Here is a 14,682-nt window from a genome sequence, read left to right on the forward strand (position 1 = left end):
TTAGTAACTGGAGTTGACTTCTTAGATTTTTACCTATAGCCTATGAAGAAAAATGCATTTTCTATAATATAAAGCTTCCTTCAAATCTCACTCTTAAAAATAGGTACCATTATCTTCTGCCACAGGCAGAACTGGCAAGTAAAGGCATCCACTAGTTCCCTTCCCATCTTTAGCTACCACTTTAAAAGAAATTGACAAGATACACTGTGGGAATGTAAACTGGTACATCTATTATGAAAACAGTATGGAAATTCCTCAAAAAATTAAAAACAGAACTACCTTATGATCCAGCAATTCCACTTCTGGGTATACATCCAAAGAAAACAAAATCAGTATCTTGAAGAGATATCTATATTCCCATGTTCAATTGCAGCATTATTCACAATAGCTAAGATATAAAAACCTGAGTCTGTTGATGGATGAATGGATAAAGAAGATGTGGTACATACACATATAATGGAGTATTATTCAGCCATGAGGAAGAGAGGAATCCTAATATTTGTAACAACATGAATAAATATGGAAGACATTATGCTAAGTGGAATAAGCCAGAGAAAAAGACAAATACTGTATGGTATCGCTTGTATGTGGAAGCTGAAAAAAAAACAGTCGAACTCATAAAAGCAGAGAATAGAACAGTGGTAGCCAGGGGCTGGGGGACTGAGGGAAAAGGGGAAATGTTGGCCAAAGGGTACAAATTTACAGTTATGTAGGACGAATAAGTCTAGAGATATAATGTACAAGCATGATGACTATACTTAATAATAGCCCATAGGTTCTGTTCATGGGCCTCCTACCTTATAAAAAGGATAAAGTTGCTCCATGATCTTACTGTGATGGCAAAATCTCTTCCACCTAAGCATGTGTAAATATTTACTCTGGGCCAGCTGGGTAATTCTCTCTGTATAATACTTGAACAACAACAAGAAAAATCAACACTTAACCACCATGTCATTTCTCAAGTCCTAAGATGCCTTAGGAAAGCAGCCCAACTTCTTTCTACCTTTCAAAATATTCCTATGTTTGTTTTCTGTGCTATGTCCAGGATTTTTTAGGAACAAGCTGGAGGAATGAGATTACTTCATGTTTGTGGAACTGGAAGCCTCAAAATGGCCATTTTTTAAGCACTTGCTTAGTTTACTATCTGGAGTCTCCCACAGGTTGTCAAAAGTCATGAATCTTGTACTTCAACAATTTACAACAGAGACTCTGCCCTGAATAGATGCATAGTAAGATACATAAACAGGTGAATCAAATGCATACATAATAAGAGGAAATAATGGCACCCCAAATTTTTATAGGGCTTCATGGTTTACAAAGTACTTTCTACATATCTATATATACATATATATTCTTATAAATTTACTAATTACATGTATACATTTACTATTTAAAACATATTTATATTACTTTATAAATAAATATATATAACTCAACGATGTTGCAAGGTGGGTGGAGTACATATTGTTATTTAAAAAAAAAAAAAAAGGCTGTTTGGTTAAGATTCTTACCAAAGGTGGAAAGAAAAAATGAACACTTAGAATACAATTATAACAGGAAGACTGGATTAAATCTTAAGAACACAAATAATGGGAAAATAAGTCTGATTGTTTTGGAAAGATGTATTTTCTATATGAAGATAATAAAATTGAGAAACCTGTCTCAAAATTGATTTGGAGGGTCTTCCCCAGTGGCGCAGTGGTCGAGGGTCCGCCTGCCAGTGCAGGGGACACGGGTTCGATCCCTGGTCCGGGAGGATCCCACATGAGGCGGAGCAACTAAGCCCGTGTGGCACAACTACTGAGCCTGTGCTCTGGAGCCCGTGAGCCACAAATACTGAGCCTGCATGCCACAACTACTGAAGCCCGCGTGCCTAGAGCCTGTGCTCCACAACGAGAGAAGCCACTGCAATGAGAAGCCCGCGCACCGCAATGAAGAGTAGACCCCGCTCGCCGCAACTAGAGAAAGCCCGTGCGCAGCAACGAAGACCCAGCGCAGCCAAAAATAAATAAATAAAATAAATAAATTTATTAAAGAAAAAAATTGATTTGGAGAGAAAAGCTCTCCAATTAAGAGGGTGGGGAGGGAGGGGGGAACCGATAAAAATAAAACAAAACAAAAAAAACCAAACCTGGTTCACCATTCAAATTTAAATGAAGCAAGTAGGCATTTTGCCATTCCAACAGATTGTAGTTTCATTTATCAGTTGGTGAACAATTTTAGCAGTGACATAAAAGCCTATAAAATTATCTAAAGCTAAGCTTAAAAGTTTTTTTTTAAACTGAAGTTTATGAGTCTAAAATACAAAGCACATTACAAGTGAGATTACAGCTTCTAACCTTAGACCAAGAATTTTACTTATACTTAAAGGTAGTCAGATAAGCCAACTCTTTTAAAATATTTTATTTCTGATAAAAATAATAGTGGCTATGATGGAATAAATAGGGCCAGACTTACCCTTCCATCATAAACAACTAGAAAATAGGACAAATTACACAAGGCAACTGTTTTCTGACATGGGACAACAGACAATGCAGGACTCTTGTCCTTGAGAGAAAAGAAAAAAATGAAATGAGCCCTGGTTTTCTGCCTGAAGAAGGCAGTTTTTGAACCATAGAGTAGGAAAGCAGAGCAGATGGTCTCTCCGAAATCAAGTTTGGGAAGCTGAGTCAGCTGGAGTTTGCAGGGCAGAGTACTGGAGAGGAGAAAGTTATGCAGAAAAAGGGTTCCAGAAATCTGCATTGAGATCCCTTTGAGTGTTTTGCTGACTATTAAGCCCTGAATACAGAGGGCAAAACTCCATGAGGCTGTGCAAAGAATAACTAACAAGGGAACTGTAAACTGAACATTTCTCAGAGTTCAAACAGAACTAGGAGATGTTCAAGTTTCAATCAGACAGGGTGAAGAGTCCTCACTGAACACCTGGGGTATTCAGCAGAGACATGAGAGGGGTGACAATTTAGTAAGAAAAATAAACTATCTCTAGAGCAAAGGTAACTCTAAACCTGCTCTAACAAAGCTTAAAAACCAAGCCTTGTAAGTGTGAAGCTGATCTAAAACTTAATTGCCTGCCAGAATAAAGTCCAACATCTTTAAAGGAATACAAAACAAAATCAGCATTCAGTAATGTAAAACTGCAATGCCCAGTGTCCAAAAAAATTACTAGACATGCAAAGAAGCAGGAAAATATGACCCACAAGCAGGAGAAAAATTAATGAAGAGAAACAGACCCAGAAATGGCACCAGTGAGGAAATTAGCAAACAAGGACTTTAAAAGGGATTTTATTAATATGCTCAGTATGTTCAAGAATTGAAAGGAAAATGTGAACATAAGAAGAGAAACGAAAACTATTAAAAATAATGAAATAGGGACTTCCCTGGTAGCACAGTGGTTAAGAATCCACCTGCCAATGCAGGGGACATGGGTTCAAGCCCTGGCCTGGGAAGATCCCACATGCCACGGAGCAACTGAGCCCGTGTGCCACAACTACTGAGCCTGCACTCTAGAGCCCGCAAGCCACAACTACTGAGCCTGAGTGCCACAACAACTGAAGCCTGCACACCTAGAGCCTGTGCTCCACAACAAAATAAGCCACTGCAGTGAGAAGCCCATGCACTGCAACAAAGAGTAGCCCCCGCTCACCACAACTAGAGAAAGCCTGCGTGCAGCAACAAAGACCCAACGCAGCCAAAATAAATAAATAAATAAATAAATTTATATAAGAAAAATAATGAAATAGAACTTCTAGAAATGAAAGCTATAATATATGAAATAAAAAATTCATTGGATGGGATTAACAGCAGATTAGACAGTGCAGAAGAAATGGTTAGTAAACTTGAAGATATAGCAATAGAAACTACAAAATGAAGCACTGGGGGAAAAAAAGACAGAAAAAAATTTAACAGAGCCTCAATGACTTATGGAACAATATGAAGTAATTTAACATATATATCACTGGAGTCCCAGAAGGAGGGATAAAGATAGAAAATATATTTGGAGGAGGGACCTTCAAGATGGCGGAGGAATAAGACGTGGAGATCACCTTCCTCCCCACAAATACATCAAAAATACATCTACATGTGGAACAACTCCTACAGAACACCTACAGAATGCTGGCAGAAGACCTCAGACTTCCCAAAAGGCAAGAAAATCCCCACGTACCTGGGTAGGGCAAAAGAAGAAAGAAAAAACAGAGGCAAAAGAATAGGGACCTGCACCTCTGGGAGGGAGCTGTGAAGGAGGAAAAGTTTCCACACACTAAGAAGCCCCTTCACTGGTGGAGATGGGGGAGTGGGCGGCGGGGGGGGGGAAGCTTCGGAGCCACAGAGGAGAGTGCAGCAACAGGGGTGCAGAGGGCAAAGCGGAGAGATTCCCGCATAGAGGATCGGTGCCGACCAGCACTCACCAGCCCGAGAGGCTTGTCTGCTCACCCGCCGGGGTGGGTGGGGGCTGGGAGCTGAGGCTCAGGCTTCGGTCGGATCCCAGGGAGAGGACTGGGGTTGGCGGCGTGAACACAGCCTGAAGGGGTCTAGTGCTCCACAGCTAGCCGGGAGGGAGTCCAGGAAAAGGTCTGGAATTGCCTAAGAGGCAAGAGACCATTGTTTCGGGGTGCACAAGGAGAGGGAATTCAGAGCACCGCCTAAACGAGCTCCAGAGACAGGCGTGAGCCGTGGCTATCAGAGCAGACACCAGAGATGGGCATGAGACGCTAAGGCTGCTGCTGCAGCCACCAAGAAGCCTGTGTGCAAGCACAGGTCACTATCCACACCTCCCCTCCCGGGAGCCTGTGCATCCCACCATGGCCAGGGTCCCGTGATCCAGTGCATCCCACCACTGCCAGGGTCCTGTGATCCAGGGACAACTTCCCCCGGAGAACACACGGCGTGCCTCAGGCTGGTGCAACGTGACGCTGGCCTCTGCCGCCTCAGGCTCGCCCCGCATTCCGTACCCCTCCCTCCTCCCCCGGCCTGAGTGAGCCAGAGCCCCCTAATCAGCTGCTACTTTAACCCCGTCCTGTCTGAGCAAAGAACAGACGCCCTCAGGTGACCTACATGCAGAGGCAGGGCCAATCCAAAGCTGAACCCCAGGAGCTGTGCAAACAAACAAGAGAAAGGGAAATCTCCCCCAGCAGCCTCAGGAGCAGCGGATTAAATCTCCACAATCAACTTGATGTACGCTGCATCTGTGGAATACCTGAATAGACAACGAATCATCCCAAAATTGAGGCAGTGGACTTTGGGAGCAACTTTAGACTTGGGGTTTGCTTTCTGCATCTAATTTGTTTCTGGTTTTATGTTTATTTTAGTTTAGTATTTAGAGTTTATTATCACTGGTAGATTTGTTTATTGATTGGGTTGCTCTCTTTTTTTTAGTATATGTATATTTTTTTCCTTTTTCTCTTTTTGTGAGTGTGTATGTGTATGCTTCTTTGTGTGATTTTTGTCTGTATAGCTTTGCTTTCACCATTTGTCCTAGGGTTCTGTCTGTCTGGTTTTTTTTTTTTTTTGGTATAGTTTTTAGCACTTGTTATCATTGGTGGATTTGTTTTTTGGTTTGGTGGCTGTCTTCTTTCTTTTTTTATTACTTTTTTATATTTTATTTTTAATAATTTTTTAATTTTTAATTTTAATAACTTTATTTTATTTTATTTTTTCTTTCTGTCTTTTTTTTTTCTCCCTTTTCTTCTGAGCCAAGTGGCTGACAGGTTCTTGGTGCTCTGGCCGGGTGTCAGGACTGAGCCTCTGAGGTGGGAGAGCTGAGTGCAGGACATCGGTCCACCAGAGACCTCCCAGCCCCACGTAATATCAATCAGCGAAAGTTCTCCCAGAGATCTCCATCTCAACGCTAAGACCCAGCTCCACTCAACAACAAGCAAGCTACAGTGCTGGACACCCTATGCCAAACAACTAGCAAGACAGGAACACAACCCCACTCATTAGCAGAGAGGCTGCCAAAAATCATAATAAGTTCACAGACACCCCAAAACACACCACCGGATGCGGTCCTATCCACCAGAAAGACAAGATCCAGCCTCATCCACCAGAACACAGGCACCAGTCCCCTCCACCAGGAAGCCTACACAAAGCACTGAACCAACCGTACCCATTGGGGGCAGACACCAAAAACAACAGGAACTACGAACCTGCAGCCTGTGAAAAGGAGACCCCCAACACAGTAAGTTAAACAAAATGAGAAGACAGAGAAATATGCAGCAGATGAAGGAGCAAGGTAAGAACCCACCAGACCAAACAAATGAAGAGGAAATAGGCAGTCTACCTGAAAAGTAATTCAGAGTTATGATAGTAAAGATGATCCAAAATCTTGGAAATAGAATGGAGAAAATACAAGAAACGTTTAAGAAGGGCCTAGAAGAACTAAAGAGCAAACAAACAATGATGGACAACACAATAAATGAAATTAAAAATTCTCTAGAAAGAATCAATAGCAGAATAACTGAGGCAGAAGAACGGAGAAGTGACCTGGAAGATAAAATAGTGGAAATAACTACTGCAGAGCAGAATAAAGAAAAAAGAACGAAAACAATTGAGGACAGTCTCAGAGACCTCTGGGACAACATTAAATGCACCAGCATTCGAATTATAGGGGTCCCAGAAGAAGAAGAGAAAAACAAAGGGACTGAGAAAATATTTGAAGAGATTATAGTTGAAAACTTCCCTAATATGGGAAGGGAAACAGCCAATCAAGTCCAGGAAGTGCAGAGAGTCCCATACAGGATAAATCCAAGGAGAAGCATGCCAAGACACATTAATCAAACTATCAAAAATTAAATACAAAGAAAAAATATTAAAAGCAGCAAGGGAAAAGCAACAAATAACATACAAAGGAATCCCTGTAAGGTTAACAGCTGATCTTTCAGCAGAAACTCTGTAAGCCAGAAGGGAGTGGCAGGACACATTAAAAGTGATGAAAGGGGAAAACCTACAACCAAGATTACTCTACCTAGCAAGGATCTCATTCAGATCTGACAGAGAAATTAAAACCTTTACAGACAAGCAAAAGCTAAGAGAATTCTGCACCACCAAACCAGCTTTACAACAAATGCTAAAGGAACCTCTCTAGGCAGGAAACACAAGAGAAGGAAAAGACCAACAATAACAAACCCAAAACAGTTAAGAAGATGGTAATAGGAACATACATACTGATAACTACCTTAAATGTAAATGGATTAATTTTAGGCAATTCTAGTTTTTTTTCACTTTTATTATAATGCTGCAATAATAATCTTTATGGAAAATCTTTCCCCCCAGGTTGTGAGTTATTTTCTTCAGAGAGATTTCCAGAATCTTCCCTAGGTCAGCCAACAGTTTTTGAGGTTTGCGACTATCTTAGTCAATGTTGTATTGCTTCATAATACCAGCACAGGGAGTAACTAGTAGAAACTTAGTAATTGTTTAGTGACTGTAACTAAGCTGAACTTAAATGGCGTGGGTCTCTAACAAAGAAGAGCATTTATATTAACCAGGTTCTGCAAACCACACATATAGAGAAAATCCTACCCTGGCCAGAGGACATACCAGAAAGCCAGCTTTGTTCATACATTTCTACCAAATTCCAGATCTACTTTTCAAATTGCAAAATGACTCTTACCTGCAACAGAAGCAAAGGTAAATTTTCAGGAGTGTACTCTCTCCTTAGGCAGCTCTCTAGCTCCCTCTGCATGACATCTGCTTGAATAACAAGGGGTTTTGACTCAGCCACCTGAACCCGGGGTTGGGGGTGTGGGGAACGGAGCAAGCAAACAAAAGGAAAGAAGGAAATCTATCAGTGTCTATGACAGAAAATGGCATATAATTTCTGATAGTTTTTATACAACACATTATGCTGTTACACCTGTTTCCAAATAATGAATTTTAACACCACAAATCAAGGAACTGTAAAGTTTAAAACACTACAAAAATCAGCTATCTCCAAAGAAGTATTGGCCTGCTCTGATCCAGCAGTGAGCTGAATATTGGGCTGTTTTGTCTTTGTAACCACTGTCAATAAGATCAGCTGTTTGTTTGCAAAAATAAGCTTTCCCTGCTAACAGTTTCCAACAAGTTAGCAAATTCTAATTTATTGTTGTGTTGAAATAGCTCACTGTTCTACTCACCTGTAAAGTTTTCTTTAGAGCCAGTTCCCTTTCTCTTCTAAAGTAAGAAATGTCCTTTGGCATTCGAACAGAGCTGCAGAAAGTTTTATGCAATAGAAGCTGTAATTATAGAAGCTATAATAAATCAGATTAAAGATAGGCCCTGATTAATCTGTAACTCCACAACTGCTCATTTCTAAATAAGTATATCGTATTATACTGGAATGTTGGGGGCATGTAAAGGCCACAGGCTTCTGTCTTAGTCAGAATCTCTCTTGTGTACACCTCATGCCAGTTAAACCTTTCCCTGGGCCGGTTTTTCTCTCCTTCTCATACAAACATAGTCTTTCCACTACCCCTGATTTACCTCTTTATTTCTGACAATAGTAAGGATGTTTCTTTCCCCCACCCACATTTCCTTCAGTAACCACATTTCTAACAACTACTGTGCTTATCTGACCTCTATCTTACCGTAGCTGACACATAAAATCATTATCTAATAATTTAAACAAAATGTTTTTATTTTTGTGCTCTTGCTCAATTATCTAGAGGGTGAAAATGACCCTTAAATATCAAACATGAAATACTTTGGAAATTACTTTAACCAAACTTTCTGCTTCAGAAAAATTATTTATCCCTAGAAAAAGCATAGCAGAAGTGCCTGCTTAAGCACCCTCATTGACTGCTGTCCAAGCCCAATCATGAGGAAGTTGTTTGCACCAAAGGCTCTGACATGAGGAGGTACAAGCAGCACTGCCTGGGGCCTGATAAGAGGTTGGATCCTGGGTCAGGAAGAGGAGCAGTGGTGCAACCATGGAGCAGATGTTAATTCCTTAAGATGGGACTTCGAGAACACTGGCAAGGGAGCCACAGGAGATAGTTCTGGAACACATGTGAGAAACCACCTTGAGATCTGAGGGGGATTGTAGTCAGTAAAGTATGGTTAATGTTCATATGACTGTTATCAGTCCCCATGGATAAGTTTTAAGGGAAGATGAAAATAGACTTGCCAGCAGTTCACCCCACTGGAGGCAGTGGTCCTGTGAAACCAACACCAGGCTGACAGTCAGGAGGTCCCTCAGCCACATGAGGCTAAGCAACCCATTGATCCATTTGTGTTGAATTCACAACTGCAGTTGGAATAATGCCTTCCCTTATCTCCTCATGTCTTGGTTTTGATGGAAAAAAGACACAAGCTCTGAAAGGGTAAAAGCATTAATAAATCAAAGGTATAACTTCTGTGATTACTGGGTATCTGAATTCTGGCTGCAGCCTCATGGAGGTGGAGAACCAGTAACCACCTAGAAAGGGGACCAGCTACTAAAGGCAGTCAGAGAAACAGAAGAAACCCATCCCTTCCCTGCCCTTTGGTCTTCTAATTCTTTGGCATGCTGGGAGATTGGGTGGGGTTCTGGGTTTAGTTCTCTGACCCACTCTTGCTCAGACCATGCTCAGACCATGCCTCTCCTCTCAGTTAACCTCAAAGTGTCTGTGAATGACCTAAAAGAGATAGGTGAACATAGTATGTACATCAACCCAAAAAAAGAGATTCACTCATTTGTTCATCAACATACATCAACATACATTCATTCATCTATGCATTCGGCAAGCATCTATGAAGCACTTAACAACCACAAAGACCTGGGCTTATGGGGGCAAGATGAGGGAAAGAATGGGAAAGAAAGAAGGAAGCTAGGAAGGAAAGAAGGAAGGGAGGGAGGGAGGGAGGGAAGGAGGAAGGAAAGATGACTAAGGCACAGTTATCCTCCAGTTCTCAATAGATTTTGTAGTCTAGTAGGAAATGAGAATTCTAAAGTTATTATCAGGAGTGGATATTTTCCATGGACTCCAGAACCAAGCACAACACCTGGCAAACAGAAGGTGATCAATAAATGTTTGCTGGATTAATAGTTAGATTCTTCAGGTCCAGTGCTTGGTGGTTTCGGGGAGTGGAGAAATACAGGTATCCAGAGATTCCCCATCATTCTGTCCTAAAAGGGACTTCAGGCAACCTTTCTTATCACAATGCACAGTGGGCAGCCCCTTGCCTGACACTCTGACATTTAAGTTTTAACAATACCAACACTTGCCCTTTGCATGGTGTTTTATAGTTTTCAAAGTGCTTTAGCGTGCATGATCTCAACTGACCTTTATAAGGTAGGCAAGGTACATATTTTTAACCTTTCAAATAAAGGAACAAAAGCTGGGAGAAATTACGACTTGCATGGTTCCAGTCCCTTTCCACTTCATCACACAATCCTTGATCTGCTTCATATACCTCAGGGCTTTAAATACCAAATTATAAAATACACTAAATACTGGTTCTTCAGAATCATCTTTGGAAGGAGGTACTAATGTACCTACTTCCTGCTTCTTCTCCAGACCTTCCCTCTCCAACCTTCCCCATCCACATTGTGTTTACTCAGCTACTCAACCTAAAAGGGTCCTTATAACTGCTCCTCTTGATCAATTGTGGCAGTAGCAGAAACAGAGGAGCTTGAATGTCCTGGGCCCATGAGGGCTGATCTGGCTAAAAGAATTTGATTGCTATTGTTGGCAGCATTTACCTATAGAATAGCTCCTAATAGAACATCATTTTGCAGAATTCATTATCAAACACCTCATATTATTTTCGTTTTGAAATTTCTCATCAAAATCAAGGTCAAATTCAGTTAAAATATCATTGGAGAAAATGAGATTTCATTGACTATGATTTGTATAGTAGCTTCTGGAACTTTAAGACAATGATATTTGTGAGATGTAAGAGCACTTTTCCTTTTTCTTTGGTAGCACATTGCCTCTAAATGCCTTGACAATTCTAGAATATAGGAAAACCTTAGGGGCAGCGGTTAAGTCTGAGCTTGAGATGATGCCAATTGTCCAAGTAAAAACGAGAGGGGGTTCTGATGGAGACTATGGGATGAGAGTAGGGGTTAAAGCCCCTGAAGACCATGCCTTCACACGGCCATTATTTACCTGTAAGCTCGATGAGTTGACCCCTGAAGAGTCCCGTGTTTTTCTATCTCAGACTTCAGTTCTGTCAATTGCACAGCCAGTTCTTTTTCCAACACCTGGATCCTTTCTGTGGAAACAATCTTATAACTTTCATCCATGGTTTGCATTTACTAATTTTCTGATCCCTGAAAAAAAGAGAGAACAAAATTTGTGGCCGACCTCCTCAGTGACCATTAACCAGTGCATGGGACTTTGTCTATCATTGTCCAAGAAATCATGTCAGTTTTGTCGAAATGTATGCTTTTGTAATTTGGAGAAACAGCTGGACCAGACTGCTGTCATTTATGAGTTAATTACCATTTGGTAAATAGTAGAGAAAACATAACATAGGTTAGAATATCCATTGACCATCTTTGTTCAGCCCAGCTCACCTTTAGAAACATCTCTGTTCCAGCTTTGACTGTGAGGGTTTATTAAATGAGTTTGCATCCACCCTGCCTGACTTCTGTAGTCTTCATAAAGGCTGTAAAGGTGATTACACACTAAATGTTATGAGTGGTGGTTACTGCTTTCTAATATCACTTCAGCTGGAACAAACAATAGATGTGCACAGGATCCCTCTACTTGCCTAAAGTATATCTCCATAAGCCTTTTTGAAGGTATGAGCTTCTGACCAGGGGTAACAGACTGAGGGTGCAGGTCTATGTTGCACAATCATGATCCATGTACTTTTGAGTTTGGAAGAAAATCACACTTACACATTTGAATGTGTTTTCTTAATTCTGAATGCTGATATTTGTCATATAGCTTTTACAATGAAATAAAATAGTTGATAACCACCTCCTACCCCCACTGCCACCCCAGTTCACAGCCTGTCAGATTCAACACAATTGTTTGCTAAGTACTTAGTGTCAATATTTCAATGAACAACATAGATTAACTTCATGACCCAGAATGAGACCCACAAATTGCAGGAGATTCAGTAGATGATGTGTTTCTTGTGCTACTGCTGCCCTCATCTGTCCTGGACAAGAAGGGGTAAAGTCACAAGAAGGGGTAAAATATTTAAACTTTCCTTTTTTCCTTTGACATTTCTTTTCATTTTCAGAGGTATTTCATTTTCTCAAGTTACTCTGCTGCCTTTTCAACAAATAGGAAAGATGTAGAGATGTTTTGTGTAGAGGCTACCTTTGGGAGCCTATTCATTCTTTTTATAAATATTAAAAATGGAAATGAGCATTGTGTTCAGTCTAGGTTGTGAACCTGCAGAGTTATAAATCTGTCATGTTTGGCACGCTGCTGGAGCTCAATAAAATGCACTGTTGTTGTTCTCAGCAAAAGTAAAATGTTGTTATGAAAAATATTTGCCACTTGGCAGTGTCCTTTCAAGTTGGGCAAACAGTTAAACAGCTGCCTTAACAGCTGCATTCCAACCAGCAGCCAAGAGGGGCAGCAACACAGACTGACATTTTTCTCCCAGAGGATGGATTTTCTGCCCTTATTTCCTGATCACTTTCAACACTTCACAGCTCAGAAATGAGAACATTTAATCCTGCATCATTTAGCTTGTTACACAGTCAAGTACAGTATTCACAAAATTAACATAAGGAGAGGTTGGTCTTTGCCAACTGTCCATGAAATGCATCCAACCCAGAGGAATCCATGCCTGCTGAGCCCTCATGGCTAGTGTTAAAGAGACAAACAACTGTTTATTTATTTTTAACATTTTTATTGGAGTATAATTGCTTTACAATGGTGTGTTAGTTTCTGCTTTATAACAAAGTGAATCAGTTATACATATACATATATCCCCATATCTCTTCCCTCTTACGTCTCCCTCCCTCCCACCCTCCCTATCCCACCCATCTAGCTGGTCACAGTGCACAGAGCTGATCTCCCTGTGCTATGAGACTGCTTCCCACTAGCTATCTATTTTACATTTGGTAGTGTATATATGTCCATATATATACTACCACTCTCTCACTTTGTCCCAGCTTACCCTTCCCCCTCCCCGTGTCCTCAAGTCCATTCTCTAGTAGGTCTGCGTCTTTATTCCCATCTTGCCCCTAGGTTCTTCATGACAATTTTTTTTTTTTTTTTTTTTTTAGATTCCATATATATGTGTTAGCATACGGTATTTGTTTTTCTCTTTCTGACTTACTTCACTCTGTATGACAGGTTCTAGGTCCACAACAGTTTATTTTGGGAGGGGGAAAGATGGGTTCCATTTATTGAGCACCTACTCTGCGTGAAACAGGCACTGGGCCCTCATTTAACATCTCAGAAAAGAGATTCTCAAGAATTGTTTCAATAGTGTCTTTTAAAAAATAAATACATTTAATTAACTATCGACTATAAACAAACAAACCAAACCCCCCCCCCTTTTTTTAAAGTGGGTTTAAAAAGTGGTACAATCTAAGCTCTAAGGAAAAGATGATAAGATTAGCTTGAGTAGGGTTTGAGGGTGTTTAATAGGTAAAGTGGGCTTCAATGGGCTTAAAGCAGGAATGTTTAGAAGAGAAATAATGAAAAACTTTAGAGTCTTACAGGGAAATGTATAATGCATGTCAAAAACTTCAAAGTGACTACCAAAAGAATGGAAATGCAACACAGAGCTTCCCAAACAAGCAGGGGTGAGGGATAGGAAATGGGCCTTTTAAATCCTATAGAAGGCAGGAAAAGAGAAAAAAGGAAACAAAAAGAAGTATGGTAGAAATAAGTTCAAATATATCAGTAACTATAATAAATGTAAATGGATAAAGCCCATCTATCAAAACACATAAATTAGCACAGTTCTGAACATTTTTAAAACCCCTAAAATTTGGTAATGTGATGGGTACCAAAATAAAACAATGATTTTTATTCTAGCAAATGCTAGAACTTAAACTGTAAGCAAGCTGGCCCTGTATCACCATGGGGCAATTCAATCTTCTTCACAAAGATCTGCAAGGTACTCCATAACTTCCCTGGGTAACCATTTTTGATGTTTGGTCATCTTTGATCATCAACATGTTCTTCCTGTGTACAAATGAAATTTCTCCTGTTACACATTATATACCATCTTCTGGATCAGTAGGAGTAAGACTAACTGTTTTAACAAAAAGACACAGTCATCAGTGGCTTAAAGAAAAACATTGTTTAAATGTGTCTAATGTAATGTGTTTGGTAAATGTGTGTAAACTGTCTGTTCCTCTTGGACATTCAAGGACCCTGTTTCCTTCCAAGTCAGTTCCACCATCCCCTAGGCATTTTTCAGACAAACACATTAGTGTTTTCTCTTCAGTGTGGCTACAGAACATGACCTTTAGTTGGGTGAGGGGACACACAAGACATATATTTGATGTTCTGAATTGGATAACCTGCATCTACTTCTAGTTTACCGAGAGCTTTGTTTTGTTTTTCTTGAATGGGTATTGAATTGTGTCAGTTGCTTCTTCAGCATCTATTGAGGTAGCCATGTGATTTTCCTCATTTATTTTTTTAATGTGGTGAATTTCACAGATTTTCTATTGTTAATACAAAACTGCTTTCTTGGAATAAATCCCACTTGGCAATGATCTGTTATCTTTTTTTTTTTTTTAAAGAAAAATGGACTCATTTTGCTACTATGTTGTTTAGGATTTTTGCATTTATG

The 14,682-nt window shown here is 40.2% G+C and overlaps 1 protein-coding gene across 2 annotated transcripts in view; it reads right to left on the bottom strand.

The window, feature by feature from the left end:
* LOC132375998 (putative uncharacterized protein C6orf183) overlaps window positions 1-14,682 on the bottom strand; it is a 74,855-nt gene that overhangs the window by 35,053 nt on the left and 25,120 nt on the right. For both annotated transcript variants that reach the window (XM_059941446.1, XM_059941445.1), the window contains 4 exons: window positions 11,070-11,233; window positions 8,115-8,187; window positions 7,610-7,720; window positions 798-911 (listed from right to left, as the gene is read on the bottom strand). In XM_059941446.1, the coding sequence (XP_059797429.1) occupies window positions 798-911; window positions 7,610-7,720; window positions 8,115-8,187; window positions 11,070-11,215 (444 nt within the window). In that variant the 5' untranslated portion in view covers window positions 11,216-11,233. The remainder of the gene's footprint in view (window positions 1-797; window positions 912-7,609; window positions 7,721-8,114; window positions 8,188-11,069; window positions 11,234-14,682) is intronic.

Source organism: Balaenoptera ricei, chromosome 12 (genome assembly GCF_028023285.1).
Source record: "Balaenoptera ricei isolate mBalRic1 chromosome 12, mBalRic1.hap2, whole genome shotgun sequence".
Taxonomy (NCBI): Eukaryota; Metazoa; Chordata; class Mammalia; order Artiodactyla; family Balaenopteridae; genus Balaenoptera; species Balaenoptera ricei.